Raw genomic sequence first — 18,059 nt, 5'->3', positions numbered from 1 at the left:
AACCTCCACTGGTTCTGAATAAGACACAGAATCATGGAGACCTGTGCCAAGTAGGCCTAAGGGATTATTCCAGTCTAAGGCCAAATATTATTTTCAGTGGTTTGGATCAGATGAATAAATTAATCAAATGTATTGTGCTTATGTGTGGTATAAATAAATACAATCTAGCAAGGAAAGCTAATTGTTTTGTACTGCAGCCACTGGAGTCAAGATTACTTCACTGAAATAAATAGCTGGACTCAGAATAGAACGAATGTGTGGTAGCCTAGTGACGGACAGACCACTGGTGTCGGCCAACACCCCGATTGTTTTGATCCATGTTTAACACCAGGGGGCAGTCAAACATTTGATCAAATACACAGACAATTGAGTGTAGCATGTTGCGCATGGGTGGATACTATAATGCTAATAACAGGAGAAAGCAGTGCAGCACATTGAACGCAATGGAAGCGTCCTAAGAATTATGTAGGGATTATATACAGTACATGCAACACAATTTTCTTAATGTATAGTTCATCCTTCATCAGCCTCCTCACGATGTTTCCTCAGTTGTAGTTTAGTTTCTATGGGTTTTGCTATGGGTTTTTGGGGGGCAGTCCTCTGAACAGAAAACAGCTTGGATGTAAAGACTTAGAACCTTGTTTGGACATGGCACACTAGGGGCAACTGGGCATATGATTTCTAAAAACAGACTTTAATATCTTCTCTGGTAGCTTTTAATGTATCAGGAGCTGTGTGTTTGCTGATTGGACACGCTCATAGTGTACAGCAGGCCAGTTGAAACGCATTGTATCCACGGCTAGATCATGAGTGTGTTGGTCTGATATTAGTTCAATGCTTTGTGCATTTCCAGAGATAGTACGGTATCTGTTGGGTATAAAGAAGTCTCAGAGAAGTGAACAGTGAATTTACTACATAAATCTAGTGCAGTAGACCAGTAAGTGTGCATTACAAGGGCAATAGAAGGACAGAAGGAGCCTTATGAGTCGGCAGGCAACACAGTTGTGTCAACTCTTTATTATGCATCACCACCATGCAAAACCACTGTTATGAACTAGCTCAAAAATCATACAAGATATATCTCACACATTAGTGATTTTAAGATTGGCTTGCCACATGTCTTAGAGTGACTGGGTAACTTTATATTTTACACGCACACTGATCAAGAACATCAAGTGTGTGTTTTTGTGTATACGTTTGAGAAAAAAGTTAACAATTTGGTCAGAACATTTAAAATGACAAGACAACTTCGAAAACCTATACCAAAAAGCGAACAATGATTCAATGCCTGAAAGTAAACAAATGTTTATGCCTTCAACAATGTTTTTAATTCTACGTTAAAGGTTGTATACCATCTGCATATGCATTTAATGCATCATTTCCTCATGACAATCAGCAATGCAATTAAACTCAACTACCCTTTTTTGACCTTTTTACCACTTCCTCATCCAGCCTTGCTTTCACCTGCATAACACTATTAGTGGCATTCAATCAAATCTCTGTTTGATGCGGCACTTGTTCACATAGTTTACTACAACTTAAAGAACATTGCTGTCTGGAACTTAAGGTTGGACTGAATCCCATTCAGAGACTAACCACCATCAGCTAAGGCAGTGCACTTGATTATGAGATATGGTATGCATCTATTAAAAATAAACTCTCCACAACACTATTCTTTTGATAAAAAGATGAATGTCAAACAATAATACGAAAGCCACACAACACCAGTAGTAGTAAGAAGTTTGTGGACTGGTGGGTGAATGTATGCAGCCAGACATACATTACTGTTGCCTGTTTATAATGTTCTGCCTGTTTTCAACAGAGTCACCCGTTTGAATGAAACACAGCCAAATAGGTTTGACCACCATAGACCTATACTGTCCCTACTACGTACGTAATTCTTAACGACCAATACCAAAAAACTGAGGATAAAAATCAAAAGATAATTCCCCAAAAGTCATCAGATTTTATGGCACCGGTGGTATTATAAACAGCTCTGTTGTTCATTGTCCCTCTTTCAGTTCACAGTATTTTCTTTAATATGTTGTTGGTTTTGAAAAATAGATATTTACATATCATATATGTATTATAAGGTGGGTCTATCAGTGTTATAGACTGGGATCCTTGATGTCTCTTAACAGCTTGCTTTGCAGTTCTGTCCAGTGTTCTCTACCGGTGTCATTTGAAATATTGCTCACCTGTTATGAAGAGAAATGGAAAATACATGAATATTTCATTGTCGAAAGGAACATTTATAATACAGTGATATTAATCAGCATTGAAAACAATACATTGGAGGATGTCCTGCTAGCTTAAGATAATAATCACACAAAACAAAGATGACTTGTTGCAATGGGTAATTATAAGAAATGACTTACTGAACCAGGACATGAGCTATACATGGTCATTGCTTCAATGTCACCTGTGAAAAAGCATGGAAACAATCAAAGCACAAGAGAGAACAACTTAACAATTGCAAAACAGAGTATGTTTTTCTCGGCGAAGATTGAACGCACAATTAGATGCACATGCATTTCCAGCTCAGTCTCTGATCCGGGCTTACCATGGCTTGCTCTGACTCTGGTCGGTGTTTCACCAGCTCCTCCTCCAGCTGACGTTCCAACTCGTTCTCGTAGCTCGGCTCCTCTCCCGCGCCTGCATGCCTACCAAGTCAAGTCCGTTTATTTATAAAGCACGTGTAAAAACAAACTGTGCTGGACAAAGTGCTGCACAAACACATGCATGCACTGCTGACACTCCACAGGGGACAGCCTGTTGAAGACCAACACTGCTGATTCTCATCTCCTTGTGTGTGTGTGTGTCTGTGTACCTCGGTCTGGTGGTGACCTGCGCCAGGAGCCCCTCTGGGCTGGGAGTGGGCATCATGTTGTCGATCTGGCACCGCCCGAACTCTGAGTCCAGAAGGCTCTCTGTCTCGCTGCCCCCCTCTGGAGTACACAAACAGGGTTTGTCAAAAGGCTGCCCGCGTGTTCCGAGGCAGTCTCAAGTCGTCACACCGTCAGTACTGCAGGACGGCGGGCCGGAAGCTTCACCTGAGTTCAGCTCCTTGACGAGCGATGACATGGTGTTAGTGATGGAGTCGGCGGCAATGAGGAGGTCGTTCCTCAGGTTTCTCCTGGGCCCTTTGGTTCAAAGCAGAGACATTGGTTCATCTCTATTCTAAATGGCTCCGAGATGTAAAAAAGAAAAGAAAAAAGTATGCATTCTGTATAATGTATTCTCCGGTGTGTATATATACTACCACCTCAGTGTGTGTGTGTGTGTGTGTGTGTGAGAGAGCGTTACCCTGAGCGAAGGCCTCCTGCACGTCCCCTCCCACCCCCATGAGAGAGTCCTGAGGCGTGTGGGTGGGGGTGGTGCCGGCTGACTCTGACTGGGTCGGCGTGGGGATAGGCCGGCAGACGGTGTGGCTGGGGGAGGAGCGAGGGGAGCTAGGACCCTGGGTCTGGAAGGCACACAGGAACGGGCGAGGGTGTCATTTGCTGTGTCAGCATAATCAGTAACACCCTTTGGTGTCATCAGGAGGCTGCAACCGTAAACAGGTCATTGTCCTAGTGAGGATGTAATTGACCCGTATAGCACTTCACCTTGCATCATTACATATCGATTACTACCGCAAATGTCTTTTTTGGGGGGTATAGCTAGTTCATCTCAAATAATTTATGGCACAATCGCTGAGGGACAAAGGTTTCACACATGCCACAATGCACAGGAGGTTAATTGAGCCAGATTCCGTATCTATCAGTCTCTATTGACCACATATTAAACATGCTGTTAGTTTAACAGGCTGCTTTCGTTCCTACGAAGAGCTGAACAAACTCGGCCCATAAATGACACCAATGGAACAGTTAGAATTGGTTGTTAATCTGTTGTGTTGGATGTGTTTTTAAATGCAGCTAATCCCGAGTTGGCAATTCAGTTAAACCACAACCAAGTTGACCACTAAGTATCTCTGGACGAGCGATGCAGTGTTAGTTGTTACACACTTGCTTCCCAGACTTACAGCTTGCTTCCGTTCTTCCTCCTGTCGAGAAAAGACTTATTCACATTGGGTTCAGAGATGAACACACAGCCATACTCTAACCCCTCACAAGCATTTCCCCGGCGAAACTCAATTGGGACTTCCTCTAGTCAATGTGCGTCTCCACTGAGCTTCTTGACTGGATTAGCATTGATCCATTCAGATTAATTAGATTGATAGCTTTGCTACTTAAGCCAGTGCAATAAGCAGTTTACATTGGCTTCTTAAATCCTCTCCCTGTCTCACGGTTGTAGTGATTCTCTCTGTGAATACTACGTTCCAAAGCAAATCCTAGTCACTGTGTTGGCTGGGGCATAATCTTATGCTCAAAATCTTGAGGTTAGAACGGGAGAAACAAATAACAGTTTCCATATATGGACAAAAGCAGCGAGAACCAGCTCATTAGAGAAGGATAGGGATACACTAAATCAATAGGCCCTGACGTCTGCCAAGTCCCCTGATGAGATTGATGAAGGCTGCCAAATGACCCCCTCTAGTGGCCAGCGAGCGAGCTCCACCTCCTCTGTGCAGGGTGAAACTGGGAGGGTGCAGGCTGAGTCTGGGAGGGTGTGGGGTGAGCCTGGGAGGGTGTGGGCCTGGGAGGATGTAGGCTGGGAGGGTGTGGCCTGGGAGGGTGTGGGCCTGGGAGGGTGTGGCCTGGGAGGGTGTGGCCTGGGAGGGTGTGGCCTGGGAGGGTGGGGCCTTGGAGGGTGTGGCCTGGGAGGGTGGGGCCTTGGAGGGTGTGGCCTGGGAGGGTGTGGCCTGGGAGGGTGTGGGCCTGGGAGGGTGTGGCCTGGGAGGGTGTGGGCCTGGGAGGGTGTGGCCTGGGAGGGTGTGACCTGGGAGGGTGTGGCCTTGGAGGGTGTGGCCTGGGAGGGTGTGGCCTGGGAGGGTGTGGGGTACCTTCAGCAGCATCATTAGCTGCTCCAGCTGCACCATGAGCTCCCTGCGACTCTCCTGTAGAGCCGACATTCTTTGCTCCAGCTCGTCTTTGCGTTGCCTGACGTAGAAAAACAAAAGTCAAACCCACCATGTCCTAGAAGGCAGCTTCTTTAATGATAAAAGCCTCTGCCACATTTAGCAAATGTAAAAATCAATGACAAAACGTTTACAATTAAAAAGAAGGAATATAACTGGTGTGTATATATTTTCCTCAGGTTATGGCACAGTGATGTGCTAGCAGTGTCCAGCAGGGGGAGACACTGGGTCAGGGTGCATGGCTAGTACCTGAGGAGGCGAAGCTCAGCCAGGAGAGTGGGGTTCTGCTGGCCCTTGTCTGGGGGAGGCTGGGAGGCCTGCTCATGCTGCACACGCAACCTCTGGATCTCCTGCAGGATCTCTCTGTGGGACACACACACAACAGTTCATAGTAAGGCACTAGTTTACCTCTCATTCCTTTCTTGTAACTTGGGAACAGCCAGTTTTGGAAGGGAGGAGGCGGAGGCAGGTTACCACCGACCTGTTTTTGTCCTCCAGCTCAGCTATCAGCTGCCGCTGCTGCTTGTTGGCGTCCAGAGAGAAGCACAGCTCTGTGGGGACCCTCTGCTGCTGCACACGCTGCTGCCACACACACCACACCATGACATCATCCACACACCATGACATCAGCCACACACCACACCATGACATCAGCCACACACCATGACATCATCCACACACACCACACCATGACATCAGCCACACACCATGACATCATCCACACACCATGACATCAGCCACACACCACACCATGACATCAGCCACACACCATGACATCATCCACACACACCACACCATGACATCAGCCACACACCACACCATGACATCAGCCACACACCACACCATGACATCGTCCACACACACCACACCATGACATCGTCCACACACACCACACCAGGACATCATCCACATACCACACCATGACATCATCCACTCACACCATGACATCAGCCACACACACACACCATGACATCATCCACACACCACACCACAAGATCATCCACACACACCACACCATGACATCATCCACTCACACCAAGACATCATCCACACACACCACACCAGGACATCATCCACATACCACACCATGACATCATCCACTCACACCATGACATCAGCCACACACACACACCATGACATCATCCACACACCACACCACAAGATCATCCACACACACCACACCATGACATCATCCACACACACCACACCATGACATCAGCCACACATCATGACATCATCCACACACCACACCATGACATCATCCACACACCACACCCAGACATCAGCCACACACAATGACATCATCCACACACCATGACATCAGCCACACACCACACCATGACATCAGCCACACACACCACACCATGACATCAGCCACACACCATGACATCATCCACACACACCACACCATGACATCAGCCACACACCACACCATGACATCAGCCACACACCACACCATGACATCGTCCACACACACCATGACATCGTCCACACACACCACACCAGGACATCATCCACATACCACACCATGACATCATCCACTCACACCATGACATCAGCCACACACACACACCATGACATCATCCACACACCACACCACAAGATCATCCACACACACCACACCATGACATCATCCACTCACACCAAGACATCATCCACACACACCACACCAGGACATCATCCACATACCACACCATGACATCATCCACTCACACCATGACATCAGCCACACACACACACCATGACATCATCCACACACCACACCACAAGATCATCCACACACACCACACCATGACATCATCCACACACACCACACCATGACATCAGCCACACATCATGACATCATCCACACACCACACCATGACATCATCCACACACCACACCCAGACATCAGCCACACACCACACAATGACATCATCCACACACACCACACCATGACATCATCCATCCACACAGACCACACCATGACCTCATCCACACAGATGCTGCTGCTGTGAGCGTGCGTCCTCACCGTGACGGCTGCGTCGGAGGCCAGTCTGGCGGCGTAGCGGGCGATGAGGCTGTGCTCTTCATCCTGGCGGTTGGTGTTCTCCAGCAAACTAGGGAGTCAGGGGGAGGAGTCAGGGGGAGGAGTCAGGGGGAGGAGTCAGGGGGAGGAGTCAGGGGGAGAAGTCAGGGGGAGGAGTGAGGGGGAGGAGTGAGTGGGAGGAGTCAGGGGGAGGAGTCAGGGGGAGGAGTCAGGGGGAGGAGTGAGGGGAGGAGTCAGGGGGAGAAGTCAGGGGTTGACACCAGCACACTAACTTCTCACTCTTAACAAGGAAGCAACATACAGTATACTAACTTTATAAGAAGACAACACTTTGATTTTAATTTAATTATTCAGGGAGATTTTTGAATGGCTGTAAAAAGTGTGTCATTAATTCCTCCAGTCAAACCACTGATAGTTGACTCTATCATGGACCGTCAAGTTAAAAACCTTTTTTGACATTTGATGAGGATTCTCTGATAACCTGACTTTGCTACATATAATTTCTAAGTGTCCTGCATTAACACGTCTATGATCAGAGACAGCAGTTAAGTAGCAGAATGCACACACATTATAATACACACTCATACACTCACACACATAAACAAACGCTCAGCTGAATGCAGACTTACAGCAGCGGCAAGGAAAATAGTAGGTTCAAAGCCCAAGCTAGATGAAACTTCACAATAAAGGCTTATAAAACGTTCAGAGTTTCTATTCACAGCAACACTTTCCATGTATGCTCAGCATCACTACTACAAAATAAACGAAATGAACTATAATCAACATGTTTACACTGTATATCACATTTACTGTCAAGAGGTTCCAACAAAAATATTCTCGAGGACCGCTCTTAAAGGAATGAAGGCGTACAAATGTCGACTGTTGAACTCTGGTTTGTATAGGCACTATGAGGACTACTATCACTTGCTGCTGTTCAACAAGATAGTAGTGACCTTCAGACAGGGTTACTTTTGCCACACTTCAAAGGCAGGAAGAATCGGAACGTGGAATGAAGCTACCGTAGTGAGAGATGAGTGTAAGAATGGTTTACAAACGTTCACTGACCAAACACTGAAAAGCCAAGTGTCTAGCTGTACATTCTTCATATCATGAGACCAGAGGAAACATGGTCAGGAATAGGGCTTTTTAATGCTCATGACCCACACTAAGGGAGAGTGAAGCCACACTGGAGTAGACAGCCTGTTGTAGAGACAGAGGAGTCCCACTAACCATTTAGGGTTGTTTTGGAGCAGATTCACATAGAGGCCAATCAGAACATGTTCATCGGCAAGTCTATCGGCCACATCAAGGCTGTAGTTTAACCTGGAACAGTGTAGGGTTTCAGAAAGAAACATTGTGCAGATGACAAAAGACAGACAGACAGACAGTGAGAGATAAGGAGGGACAGGTAGGGAGAGAAAAGGTGGACAAAAACAGGTTTGGAAAGAAAGAGAATGGCTCAACACATTTATTCTCAAGTCTATAGAGGAAAACCAAAAGCCTTGTAATGCTATCTGTCTATGTTGTCTCCTCAGCCCCTAGGGCTGAAAGCAGGGTTTAAGATAAGAGTGACCTAGAGAGTTACCTATTTTAAGTAGTCTTCACTAACTCACAGAGCACAGTTCATTTAGAAATAAACATGAATGGAAAAGAGCACATGCTTGGTCAATCTATCTCACCCTATCTTCACAGCACATGGTTGTAGACATTCCTATGAAAGCCCTATTGAAATGACCTGCCAATAATTGAGTATTTAAAGGCAGTGCCAAACAATTAATAAAGCCAAATCATTTATTTGAATGACCAACAAAAAACATCTACGTCTACCACAAATCCCCTACAAGTTGCAAACAGTGTATACCACCCGGTATCCAGTATCCTCAGGGCAACTAGACACGAGGGGTTTCATAACTAAACAGGTGTCTCTGGGCCCCTCCAGAAACCTCTGCTAGTCATCCCACCCCCCTCCTTCCAGTGAGGCTGTGCTTACTAAAGGGATCAGTATCTTCCCAATGGGACCCCACCCCCACCCACCCTCATGAACCACAGGTGGGCCATAGGTAATAGGGGTGTGGGAAAAGATCCATTCGCATTTGAATCGGGATTCAGTCTGCTGGCGATTCAGATTGTTGTGAAGCACACAGTACGTGGCTCAGGCAGTGAGCCGTCTAGAAGGCGACAACGAGCATGTCGTGTGTTTACGATGCAGAGCCCCTCGTTTGTTTCACTGTCCAGGATAATGTGCTTGTCCATGACAATGACAGTAATGGATACTCTGAGCTAATGAATAGTCAATGATCTTTGCTGGGCATGCTTCATCTGGTGTCTATGTGAAATATGTCCCTTGAGAACCCAAATGCAAACCCCCTCAAACAAAAAAAATCTGTAAAAGCCAATAGTTCCATTGGAATGGGTTAGCACTGGTATATGCTCTATGAGGATTAGTTCTAACTACATTAGTCTCATGCATTTTGAGCCACACAGCCATTATTACTGGCAAGCCCGGATCACTTACCCCTTCCCTCTCAACAGATCTGGTGCGGCCCTAGCCAAGTTCTTTCTGTGCTCAACTTCATTATTCTTGGTGCTATTTATATCAGACAAAAGATTGAGACCACAAAAGGAGCAACACACACACACTCACCCACAGAGCACACACACACACTCACACTCCCCCACAGAGCACACACACACACTGTTATTGGAGAAGTGGGCTTTTTAGGGGTTCTTGTTGCTTCACTCTGCTCCATGTACCCTGTGGTTGGGCTCGGAGCAGCCAGCGCTGAGGTTAGCCTGAGAGCTGGTACTCACTGTTTGGTGGAGTAGGGGTTCCCTGTGGTGGGCATGGAGTGGGAGAGGGCGTAGTCGTTGGTTAGGTTCATTGGTCTGGGCGGCCTGTGCAGGGCACAACACATGGTTAGCACTCACTTCCGCCTTCAAGAGAAAGACAGACATGATGTGTGTGTTTTCTGAAGTGGGTCTGCAGAGGCCAGAGGCACAGTGCGGTGCCAACACAATGGCTGCTCTTCTGACGGTGAAAATATTGTCAGGCAAAGAATGTGAGAGGTGTGTGGGAGAGGGGAGCACCTAAAAAGAGATTAGAATGTAGTCTGAGACAAGGACATCATCGTGAGTAATCAGAAGTGTTGAAAGACACAAGGCTGTGCCATAGCATGCTTCCCCTCCCGCTGACAAGTTCTCAACCACCTACAAAGGACATCCCTGGACATCCGACCAGTGCAGTCACTTTCAATGGAATGCATGTTAAAATGACAACGTAAACATGAGATGGGTCTTCGTTTCAGAGGGTGTCCATCTCATCTAATGTGTTAGAATGTTCTAGACGGGTGACTTCTAGCAAATATACAAAGAAAACTTACCATGTGTCTCTATTGAGCGGCAAGGAAAGAACAAATGCACATGTTACGACAACCCACAATTGGCCTTCGCAAGTGTTTACAGGATACAGTTAGTACAACTCTACTCTACAGTCAATATTTCTCTAATATTAGTCATAATGAAACGCCATCATACTCTTTAACTTCTGAGAGGAGTTGGGAGTCAGTTTAGCTGTTCAGGCGTCGAAACACAATGAATCACATCCTCGATCTGCCAGCCAATGCAATTGCCAAGATAGTTTTTCACTCAGGATCACCCATTAAACGGCGACACAAAGTGCCGTTGTCGACATTTTACAAAAAGGAACATACATTCGAGTGAGATGCACATCCTCTCTTTGGACTGCGGCCATTCCCAAAGCCACAATTAAGCCTCATCGATCGTGTGCTGCCAAAGATTGATCACTGGGAGTTGAGGCGTGTGCAGGCAATTATAGAGCATTCATCTACAATCATAAGGGTCTACTGGAAAGATGCTGGATGTGGAAGAGGCCTCAGGCTGGCTGTAGCCATTGACGATAGTCCTTGATTATCTGCTGCATTCTCTCTATCCACAATGCTCTACGTCCGTTGCCATGGATGAAAGTCCCTGCTAAATTGAAGCCATGTAGATTTAAATGGTTGAGGAGTGGAGCGGTGTTTACTTACACTATGTGGGCTAGGTTTAGGGGCTTCTCAGGCATGTCAGGGAACATGGGGTGGAGAGGTTCCCGACTGGACGCACAGCTCAGGGACTTACTGAGCGCGCTGGACAACTTCTTAGCGGGGGATTTCTGGGAGGAACACAAGAACATGTGATCAGAGAAGAGCGTGGCCCCGCCCCTCTGGCTCACCCATGTCACCGAGGAGCCTTTTTGCCCACTTTTTTTGCCCGTCATTATCAGGATAGGTTGGTAAAACGGCTTCAGCCGATATAAAGTCATACAAACACAAGTTGACTAAGAACAATATTTAGGCGAAGGAGAAGATCGCTCAACCAATTGACACGATAAGACGAGCTGTCACGCCCGTCACGCCCACTGACCCTCCCCCACCCCCCCCCCCGTCCCCCCCCTCCCCCCATACCCATGACGTGTATTCCTTCATCTGGTGCTGGTTGCTATGGGAACCGCTGGCATGCCCCCTCCAGAAGCAGTCCTGACAGAGCTGGTAATTATGACATTGCTGGCAGCGGTAGCGGAAGCCCATCATACTCTCACTGTGGCAGTAGGAGCACTCGACCGGGTGAAAGACTGCAGGGGGGGGGGGGGGGGAGGGGCACACACACACACAAGCACGGGGTAAACACTCCTTATTTTGTTTACGACAGTTGTTCTTGAATATTTTGCTGGTGTCTCAAATGGCTGCTTGGATTTGACGCCGATTCAGGTTTTTCTAGCGGTGATAAGCAGCGTGTGGAAGAGGCTGCATCGGCACTCTGTCATTGGAACGGCGGGGGAAGCTGATTTCCAGGGCGAGCGGGAGTTCACTGGTGTGACACCCCGGGCATGCACGTATCTCTGTGTGGTTTTTGTCGCACGAGTGTCTGCGTGCGTCTCGGACTCCACGGCGTCGCTGGCGCGTCGTGCGGGCGTGCGAGGCAGCGGAGGCTCACCGTTCTCCACATTGGCGAGGCGGTGCATGAGCGGCAACCACACCAGACACTGAGGGGGAGGGTCCCACATCAGCGTATCCAGGAAGATGTTGAGGGACACCTTTTTCTGTCAACACACAGGCAGGGGTACATCCTTACCGCAGTACAAAGTCAAAAATAAAATAAATAAAAAACACCCACATATCGATGCATATTCATTATGGAACGTTCCGGGGTTTTAGTCAATTCACGCTCCAAACGCTCACCTGCTGTGCAAAGCAGGTTCTTGTGGCCTGCTCAGTGTAGCCAAAGGACGGCCCCTCAAAAACGGTCATTGGTAATTTGAGTACCTCCCTTAGAAATTGGTCAAACTGGGAATACACCATGATACCACCAGGATCTGATATCTGTGAAAAAATGTCTTGACATAACACAAGGGATGGGGGGAAGGTTATTTTCCAAATATCAAATGAATCAGACTAATTGTCAGTTGTCACAAAGCATAGTGAGCTAATTGCAGCGTTTAGACAATGCAATTATAGCCGTTACTAGGCGAAAAACAAACTGAAGCAAGGCTGTTTTTCCATGTCGATTATTTCAACACATTAGCTAAATCAGTAGCCCTCCCTTTCCCCTCCAAGACACTGCTGAAGCTGCAAACAGATTTTGTGGATTATGTAATAAACCCTATCCTTCACATTATGAATAATGATTTCTCCCAGCCGTGGAGAGCATGGTCTACGAGCAGTGGGCTCTGCAGATAGATATTTAAAGAAACCCATTCTGGCTCCAGAACATTCTGTGAGATTCTTATAGAGACTCCAGGTCACACATTCTTTACAGTGCAGCATTTCTGAACCGTACACAACTCAAGCTGGCTTTTCATTCTGGGTAAATTGGTTCATTATTTACTTGAATCAATACTGAGTGATGAATTGGTTTACTTACATCTTAGCTTGTCTATAATCTTCCCTCCGCAAATGGTTGCTAGGGCCATTTTGACAATGAAGACTGATATTTTTCCAAGGCCTTCCCTGAAAGAGAAAAAGTCATTTCACAATTTGTACTAAGGTTCATTCTTCAAGAGAGTAAACAGTCGTCATGTAGAGCATAGCACAGCACAGAGTGCCCTGTCATACGTATGTTGAGCTAGAAGTGCACACGACACAACAGTAAAGTCCAGTCCCCTTTCTTAATATTTCCCGTGACATCCTTGCATCCTCGTCACTGTTTACTACACCCGTGCCTTTCACTACGTAAGATACATGCCTTGGCAACGACACCTGCGTGGTGACACATCCATAGAAAAGCAGACTATGTTTGTCCTCTAGCCATGACAGTTTCTGTGCCATGACTCTCTGGGGCTCCCTTGTCACGCTGCTGATGCCTGGACCCCGCTACGTCAACCGTCCTAGAGCCAAGCAGCTGCCCCGTGACTGGGGGTGGGTGGCGGCGCGGTGGGGCTACTCACGGGTCGTACGCCGCCAGCAGGAAGTTGAGCAGCAGGCTTATGGACTGCTCCACGCTGATCTGGTGAGTGGTGGGCATGCGCTTGTTCAGCTGGTAGAAGATGGTGGACAGTATTGCTTCCAGCCGAGCCACAGTGAACTCCGTGTTGAGGTCCATGGTGTTGAGGCCATTCTCTCTGAAAGCCTCGATCACATTCCAGATGTCCACCAAATGGACTGCAGGCCAAACATGACGTCAGCCACGACACATCTCAATGCTACCGATCGCAATATATGTGCCTGTCGTTCTACTACACTCACGGTTGCATTTCTTCTGGACAAATCTGAGTTTGCACGCTGTCCTGTACGTCGACAACCTTATGGAGTCCAGATCTTGAGCCCCTGGAAAAGAAACACACGCGAAACACTTGTGTGAAACACAACACTGCGGGCAGGAATGAATGCATATGATAGACTGTGTGGTGCCCCTGCCAATGTTCCAAGTAAAGATCCATGTGCAGTACACTCATGAAGCCATTAACACTGCATGCCTGTGTGTTGAAGCCACTGTCCCAAATCTTTCCTTAGCACTCTGACAACTCTGTCATACATCCTGTATGTGCACTTGCGGCTTCTCCAGAAAAGGGGCTTGTCGCTGCTACTGTACGCGCAGTGCCACGTGCTGATCAACTGCGCACAGCGTATCAGAGCGAAAACTGGGTCACTTTGGAGATGACCCTGAATACGTACTCATCTCCGCAAACAGTTGTCTTCGGTCCGCCATGGTGTCGCCGCTCCCCGGGTGGGCCTCTATGGCTCTGAGCAGGGGCAGGGAGAGGGGGGTCAGTACAGCGGCCCAACACAGAGGTACGGCCCAGGCACAGGCAGTGTCACAGGGACCGGTGCTGCATGCGCTCAGCTGGACAGCTATGGCGCTGTTTGTGTGTGCTGCAGAACGGCAGTGTTTTTGTTTTTTTACGTCTATCCGGTTTCTAGCGGTGCCCTGACGTCCACGTGTGTTTGACTGCTCAGGCTGTGTCTAGTGCATGTGTGTTTGACTGCTCAGGCTGTGTCTAGTGCATGTGTGTTTGACTGCTCAGGTTGTGTCTAGTGCATGTGTGTTTTGACTGCTCGGGGCTGTATCTAGTGCATGTGTGTTTCGACTGCTTAGGCTGTGTCTAGTGCCTGTGTGTTTCAACTGCTCAGGCTGTATCTAGTGCACGTGTGTTTCGACTGCTTAGGCTAAATCTAGTGCATGTGTGTTTCGACTGCACAGGCTGTATCTGGTGCACGTGTATTTCGACTGCTCAGGCTGTATCTAGTGCATGTCAAGCGTTTTATCCAAAGCATAAGTGTGCTACTATGCAGGACTAGGCCTTATTACAGAACGGCAATATGAAACACTTGGTTAACAGCAGTGGCCGACCACCGCTATCATCGCCCACTTAACATCACGTTCTGCTCCATACAATTCACTTGGTATGATAGTGTCATATGGAGGATTTCAAACACACTCACTACACATGATTGGCTCTTGCTAATTCTGCATTCAGTGGGGTGCTACTAACACACACACACACACACATCTCCAGGGATATTGTACGTTATTCACTCGTCAGGGGTCAGGATTAATAAAATTGTTCCGTGCTTACAACTCAGGGAGACGGGTTCGATCCACTGACAAACTTGAGTAAGACAAGGACAAGTCTTTCACCGGGGCAGAATGGCAGAGAATGCTCACACCATGCCTCACTGCACACTGTCCAAGGCAATCTAATACACCTAGTCATGTGGTTTGTTGCCATGGCCACAAAGAACCCAGTCCCTCCATTCCTAAAAGCAGGGTGCCACCCCCCCAGCCCTCAGCCCCCAACCCAAACACTCCCACCCAGCCCCCCCTTTCCTTTGCAGATGACCAAAGTTTACACTTTGCACATCCGCTTTCGTTTCATTTGATTTTTTATATATAGAGAGATTATTGTAACCTATCAAGCTAAGTTCACTCGGATCCAAGCTGGAGAAACCAGAACACACACTGTTCTGAACACGCACCAAGGGTTTTGTAGTGTCAAACTGTTACTTTCAATATTAACCCGTTCGACAATTTACTTCTTGTTTATTGTGTAATAACAAGCAATTGCGGCCATTTTCTCAGAACACCCACGTCTTGCAATAGGACTTCACCAGTGTTCTGCCAAGGTCGGATTTAGTAGGCTCATTATGTGGTTTCATCATGTTTCCATGAGTCAAAGATTTGTTTTTAGTCTTTGGCTTGTTAATTGTCTACAGTATGGCCAATGTTAAACATTGTGCAAAACGAATAGTAACTAATCAAATGGTAAGTTACAAACATCAGTTTCCACATCACAGAGGAACAGAGCTAGTTTGACTGCAAAAGTATCATCTTATCATATTGTAATTCTGAGAGATAGCGCAGATCTATCGCCCAGGAGTGTTTTGACTGAAAATCACAAAAGACACCACACAAGACGTCCAAAACGGAATAGTGACAAACATCGACCTACCCTTCAGAAAGAACCATGATCCTCACTTCTGCTGTCTGTCTGGTCGCTGTTGCAAAGGCATGTCCTTCTTAATGACACCCGTACAGAATAAGCCCCTGTTAGCTATGACAACGAAAGCTCTACCCCCGTTGAACAGGCCCGGCTACAGATGTCTGAAATTAGAAACTGTCTGGACACGGTTTCTGCTGCCTCTATCTATAACTTCAGACGAGAGGGCTCCACATTCTTGTCCAGCTTTGCCGACTCTCTCGTTGCAGCCCCTCAAACTTCCCAACTGGCACCAGCCCAGCAGGCATTACTCTTGCTCTGTGCCAGTGTCACCCCGGCAGTATTAGAAAATAACTGCCCTTAAGAGAGCAGATCATTGTATACCATAAAGTGTGTCGCCGTCCTTTCTGCCAGGGTCCGAGCCACGCAGTTTACAGCCATTTCTCTTAGCAACATGCCACTGTGTCCCCGCGTTTCAGTTTAATACTCACCCAGCTACGTATATATTGAATTTCAGGCATGCAAAACCATTCATTAATTTGTTTCTTATTTATATTATGTCTCTATTTAGAAAACGGGTGAAGGAAAAATTCTTGAGACTGTTTTTCCATTTATATTCTCCAAATATTTTAGGTCCGATTTTCAAAAAGTGTTTCTGTACACAAGCAGTTCCCTCAGTTATGACCTGCATATTCCCAGTAGGCTCATAAGCTATTTATTGCAGCTGTCCATTTACATCCACTGATTGAGCTGAGTTATTTTTACATCATGAGAATATAATTGAGGTTGGCATCTGATTCCAGGGACTGTGAAGGACTGTCAACTTAATAGACAAAAAGTTTGTCTATTAAATTAACAATACAGCGTCAATACTTTGTAAGAAAAGCATACTCATCACAAACTGCAATAGTAGTATATATAATTGACAAGATATGACAGAATGTCTGTGGCGGCTGAGTAGTGCTTGTAAAGTACAGTCTGCTGTCTGGTACCAGCTAGTGACGTCTGCAAAAGGGGCCTCGGAACTGCCGCTTACTGATCACCATGGTTCTCTGCTTCACAAGACCAAAACTTTAGAGCCCCTGATGGCTCAATGTGTATTGTGTGGCATGGTTTATGATTGTTTTTCCGCGTCAAGCTGTTTCAATACGCTAGCCCAACTTAATTGTTCTTCATGCATTATCAGGATAGGTTGGTAAAACGGCTTCAGCTGATATAAAGTCATACAAACACAAGTTGACTAAGAACAATATTTAGGCGAAGGAGAAGATCGCTCAACAAATTGACATGAGAAGGCGAGTTGTGAAGGCAACAGGCAGATATTGACACCTATATGCACGCTACTATTACCTGTGTTTAGCCTATGAGATCACCTGTCACGACAAGCAGTCACTCTTTATAAAAGCTTTAACAATGTAATATTAGGGTCTAATACCCTGCATTGTCTGTAAGCATGCAATAGGTCTAATGTTTTCTTTCTCGGTTGAAGTTGTATCTTTCCGAATCAGAAGGTCGTTTCATCGCCGATACTGGCGGGAGCAGTACACTTGTTCTAGACTTACCAGAATTTCGAAGCATCTTTCAACAGCATAGTTTATCCAAAAAATGAAATGTAAGCCGTCTCCAGCGGTGGGATAACTATTTATTTTATCAATTACCTGGATACCTCCCTAGGACGGCCATTCTTTTATTGCTGAGTGCCTTTTCAAATGGTGCTGTGATGGAAATTTTCTAGTAGCGCAGCCCAGCATTTGCCTTGAGTATGTGGCCTCTACGATGACGTAATGCGGAATCTCTTCTCTTGCGTCAGTGTACATACACTTTGTATATCTTTCCCAAATATTTTGTCGTCCCAAAATGTAATATTATGACCTAAACATTTTGGTAAGTGCTTCTCTTAAAGTGTTGGAATGTTTTTAAACTTTTGATATTCTGTGTATTTCTGAGGAGGGTAATTGGGTTGCTTTTATTCATTAATAAGGCTTGCATTTTGTCCATGATCACTTAGATATGTAACTACGGCATTACTGATGTTAATTAAGCCTATCCAATTTGATTGCGCCTTAAGTTGAATGTAA

At 46.5% G+C, this 18,059-nt stretch overlaps 1 protein-coding gene across 9 annotated transcripts; it reads right to left on the bottom strand.

The window, feature by feature from the left end:
• Positions 1 to 986: 986 nt before the first annotated feature.
• dtna (dystrobrevin, alpha) lies at positions 987 to 17,723 on the bottom strand. Of its 9 annotated transcripts, none has more exons than XM_084707010.1 (23): positions 17,544 to 17,723; positions 14,219 to 14,286; positions 13,790 to 13,870; positions 13,492 to 13,705; positions 12,969 to 13,054; positions 12,287 to 12,441; positions 12,042 to 12,147; positions 11,513 to 11,679; positions 11,096 to 11,220; positions 9,861 to 9,944; positions 9,565 to 9,636; positions 8,280 to 8,372; positions 7,032 to 7,119; positions 5,502 to 5,602; positions 5,270 to 5,383; positions 4,946 to 5,042; positions 4,025 to 4,045; positions 3,307 to 3,466; positions 3,054 to 3,143; positions 2,831 to 2,948; positions 2,564 to 2,663; positions 2,379 to 2,422; positions 987 to 2,198 (listed from the first exon to the last, which is right to left on the bottom strand). In XM_084707010.1, exons 2-22 carry the CDS (start codon positions 14,250 to 14,252, stop codon positions 2,405 to 2,407), a joined length of 2,124 nt encoding a protein of 707 aa, XP_084563136.1. In that variant the 5' UTR covers positions 14,253 to 14,286; positions 17,544 to 17,723; the 3' UTR covers positions 987 to 2,198; positions 2,379 to 2,404. The 9 variants fall into 9 exon arrangements, with proteins under 9 accessions (XP_084563136.1, XP_084563131.1, XP_084563132.1 ...); XM_084707005.1 differs by lacking the exon at positions 17,544 to 17,723 and adding an exon at positions 15,994 to 16,182; XM_084707006.1 differs by lacking the exon at positions 17,544 to 17,723 and adding an exon at positions 15,994 to 16,179 and having other exon boundaries at positions 5,502 to 5,599.
• Positions 17,724 to 18,059: the final 336 nt, after the last annotated feature.

This window comes from Hypomesus nipponensis, chromosome 10 (assembly GCF_054491055.1).
Source record: "Hypomesus nipponensis isolate SF chromosome 10, ASM5449105v1, whole genome shotgun sequence".
NCBI lineage: Eukaryota > Metazoa > Chordata > Actinopteri > Osmeriformes > Osmeridae > Hypomesus > Hypomesus nipponensis.
Note: the sequence above shows the minus strand (reverse complement) of the source record. Positions and strands in the feature narration are given on the sequence as shown.

Excerpts from the sequence above, each read along its gene's own strand:
- dtna (XM_084707005.1), bottom strand. Across the intron at positions 8,373-9,564 it reads GATCTGTTGAGAGGGAAGGG|GTTAAACTACAGCCTTGATG; the intron begins GTAAGTGATCCG and ends ACACTGTTCCAG. Across the intron at positions 5,043-5,269 it reads GCTGAGCTTCGCCTCCTCAG|GCAACGCAAAGACGAGCTGG; the intron begins GTACTAGCCATG and ends TTTCTACGTCAG.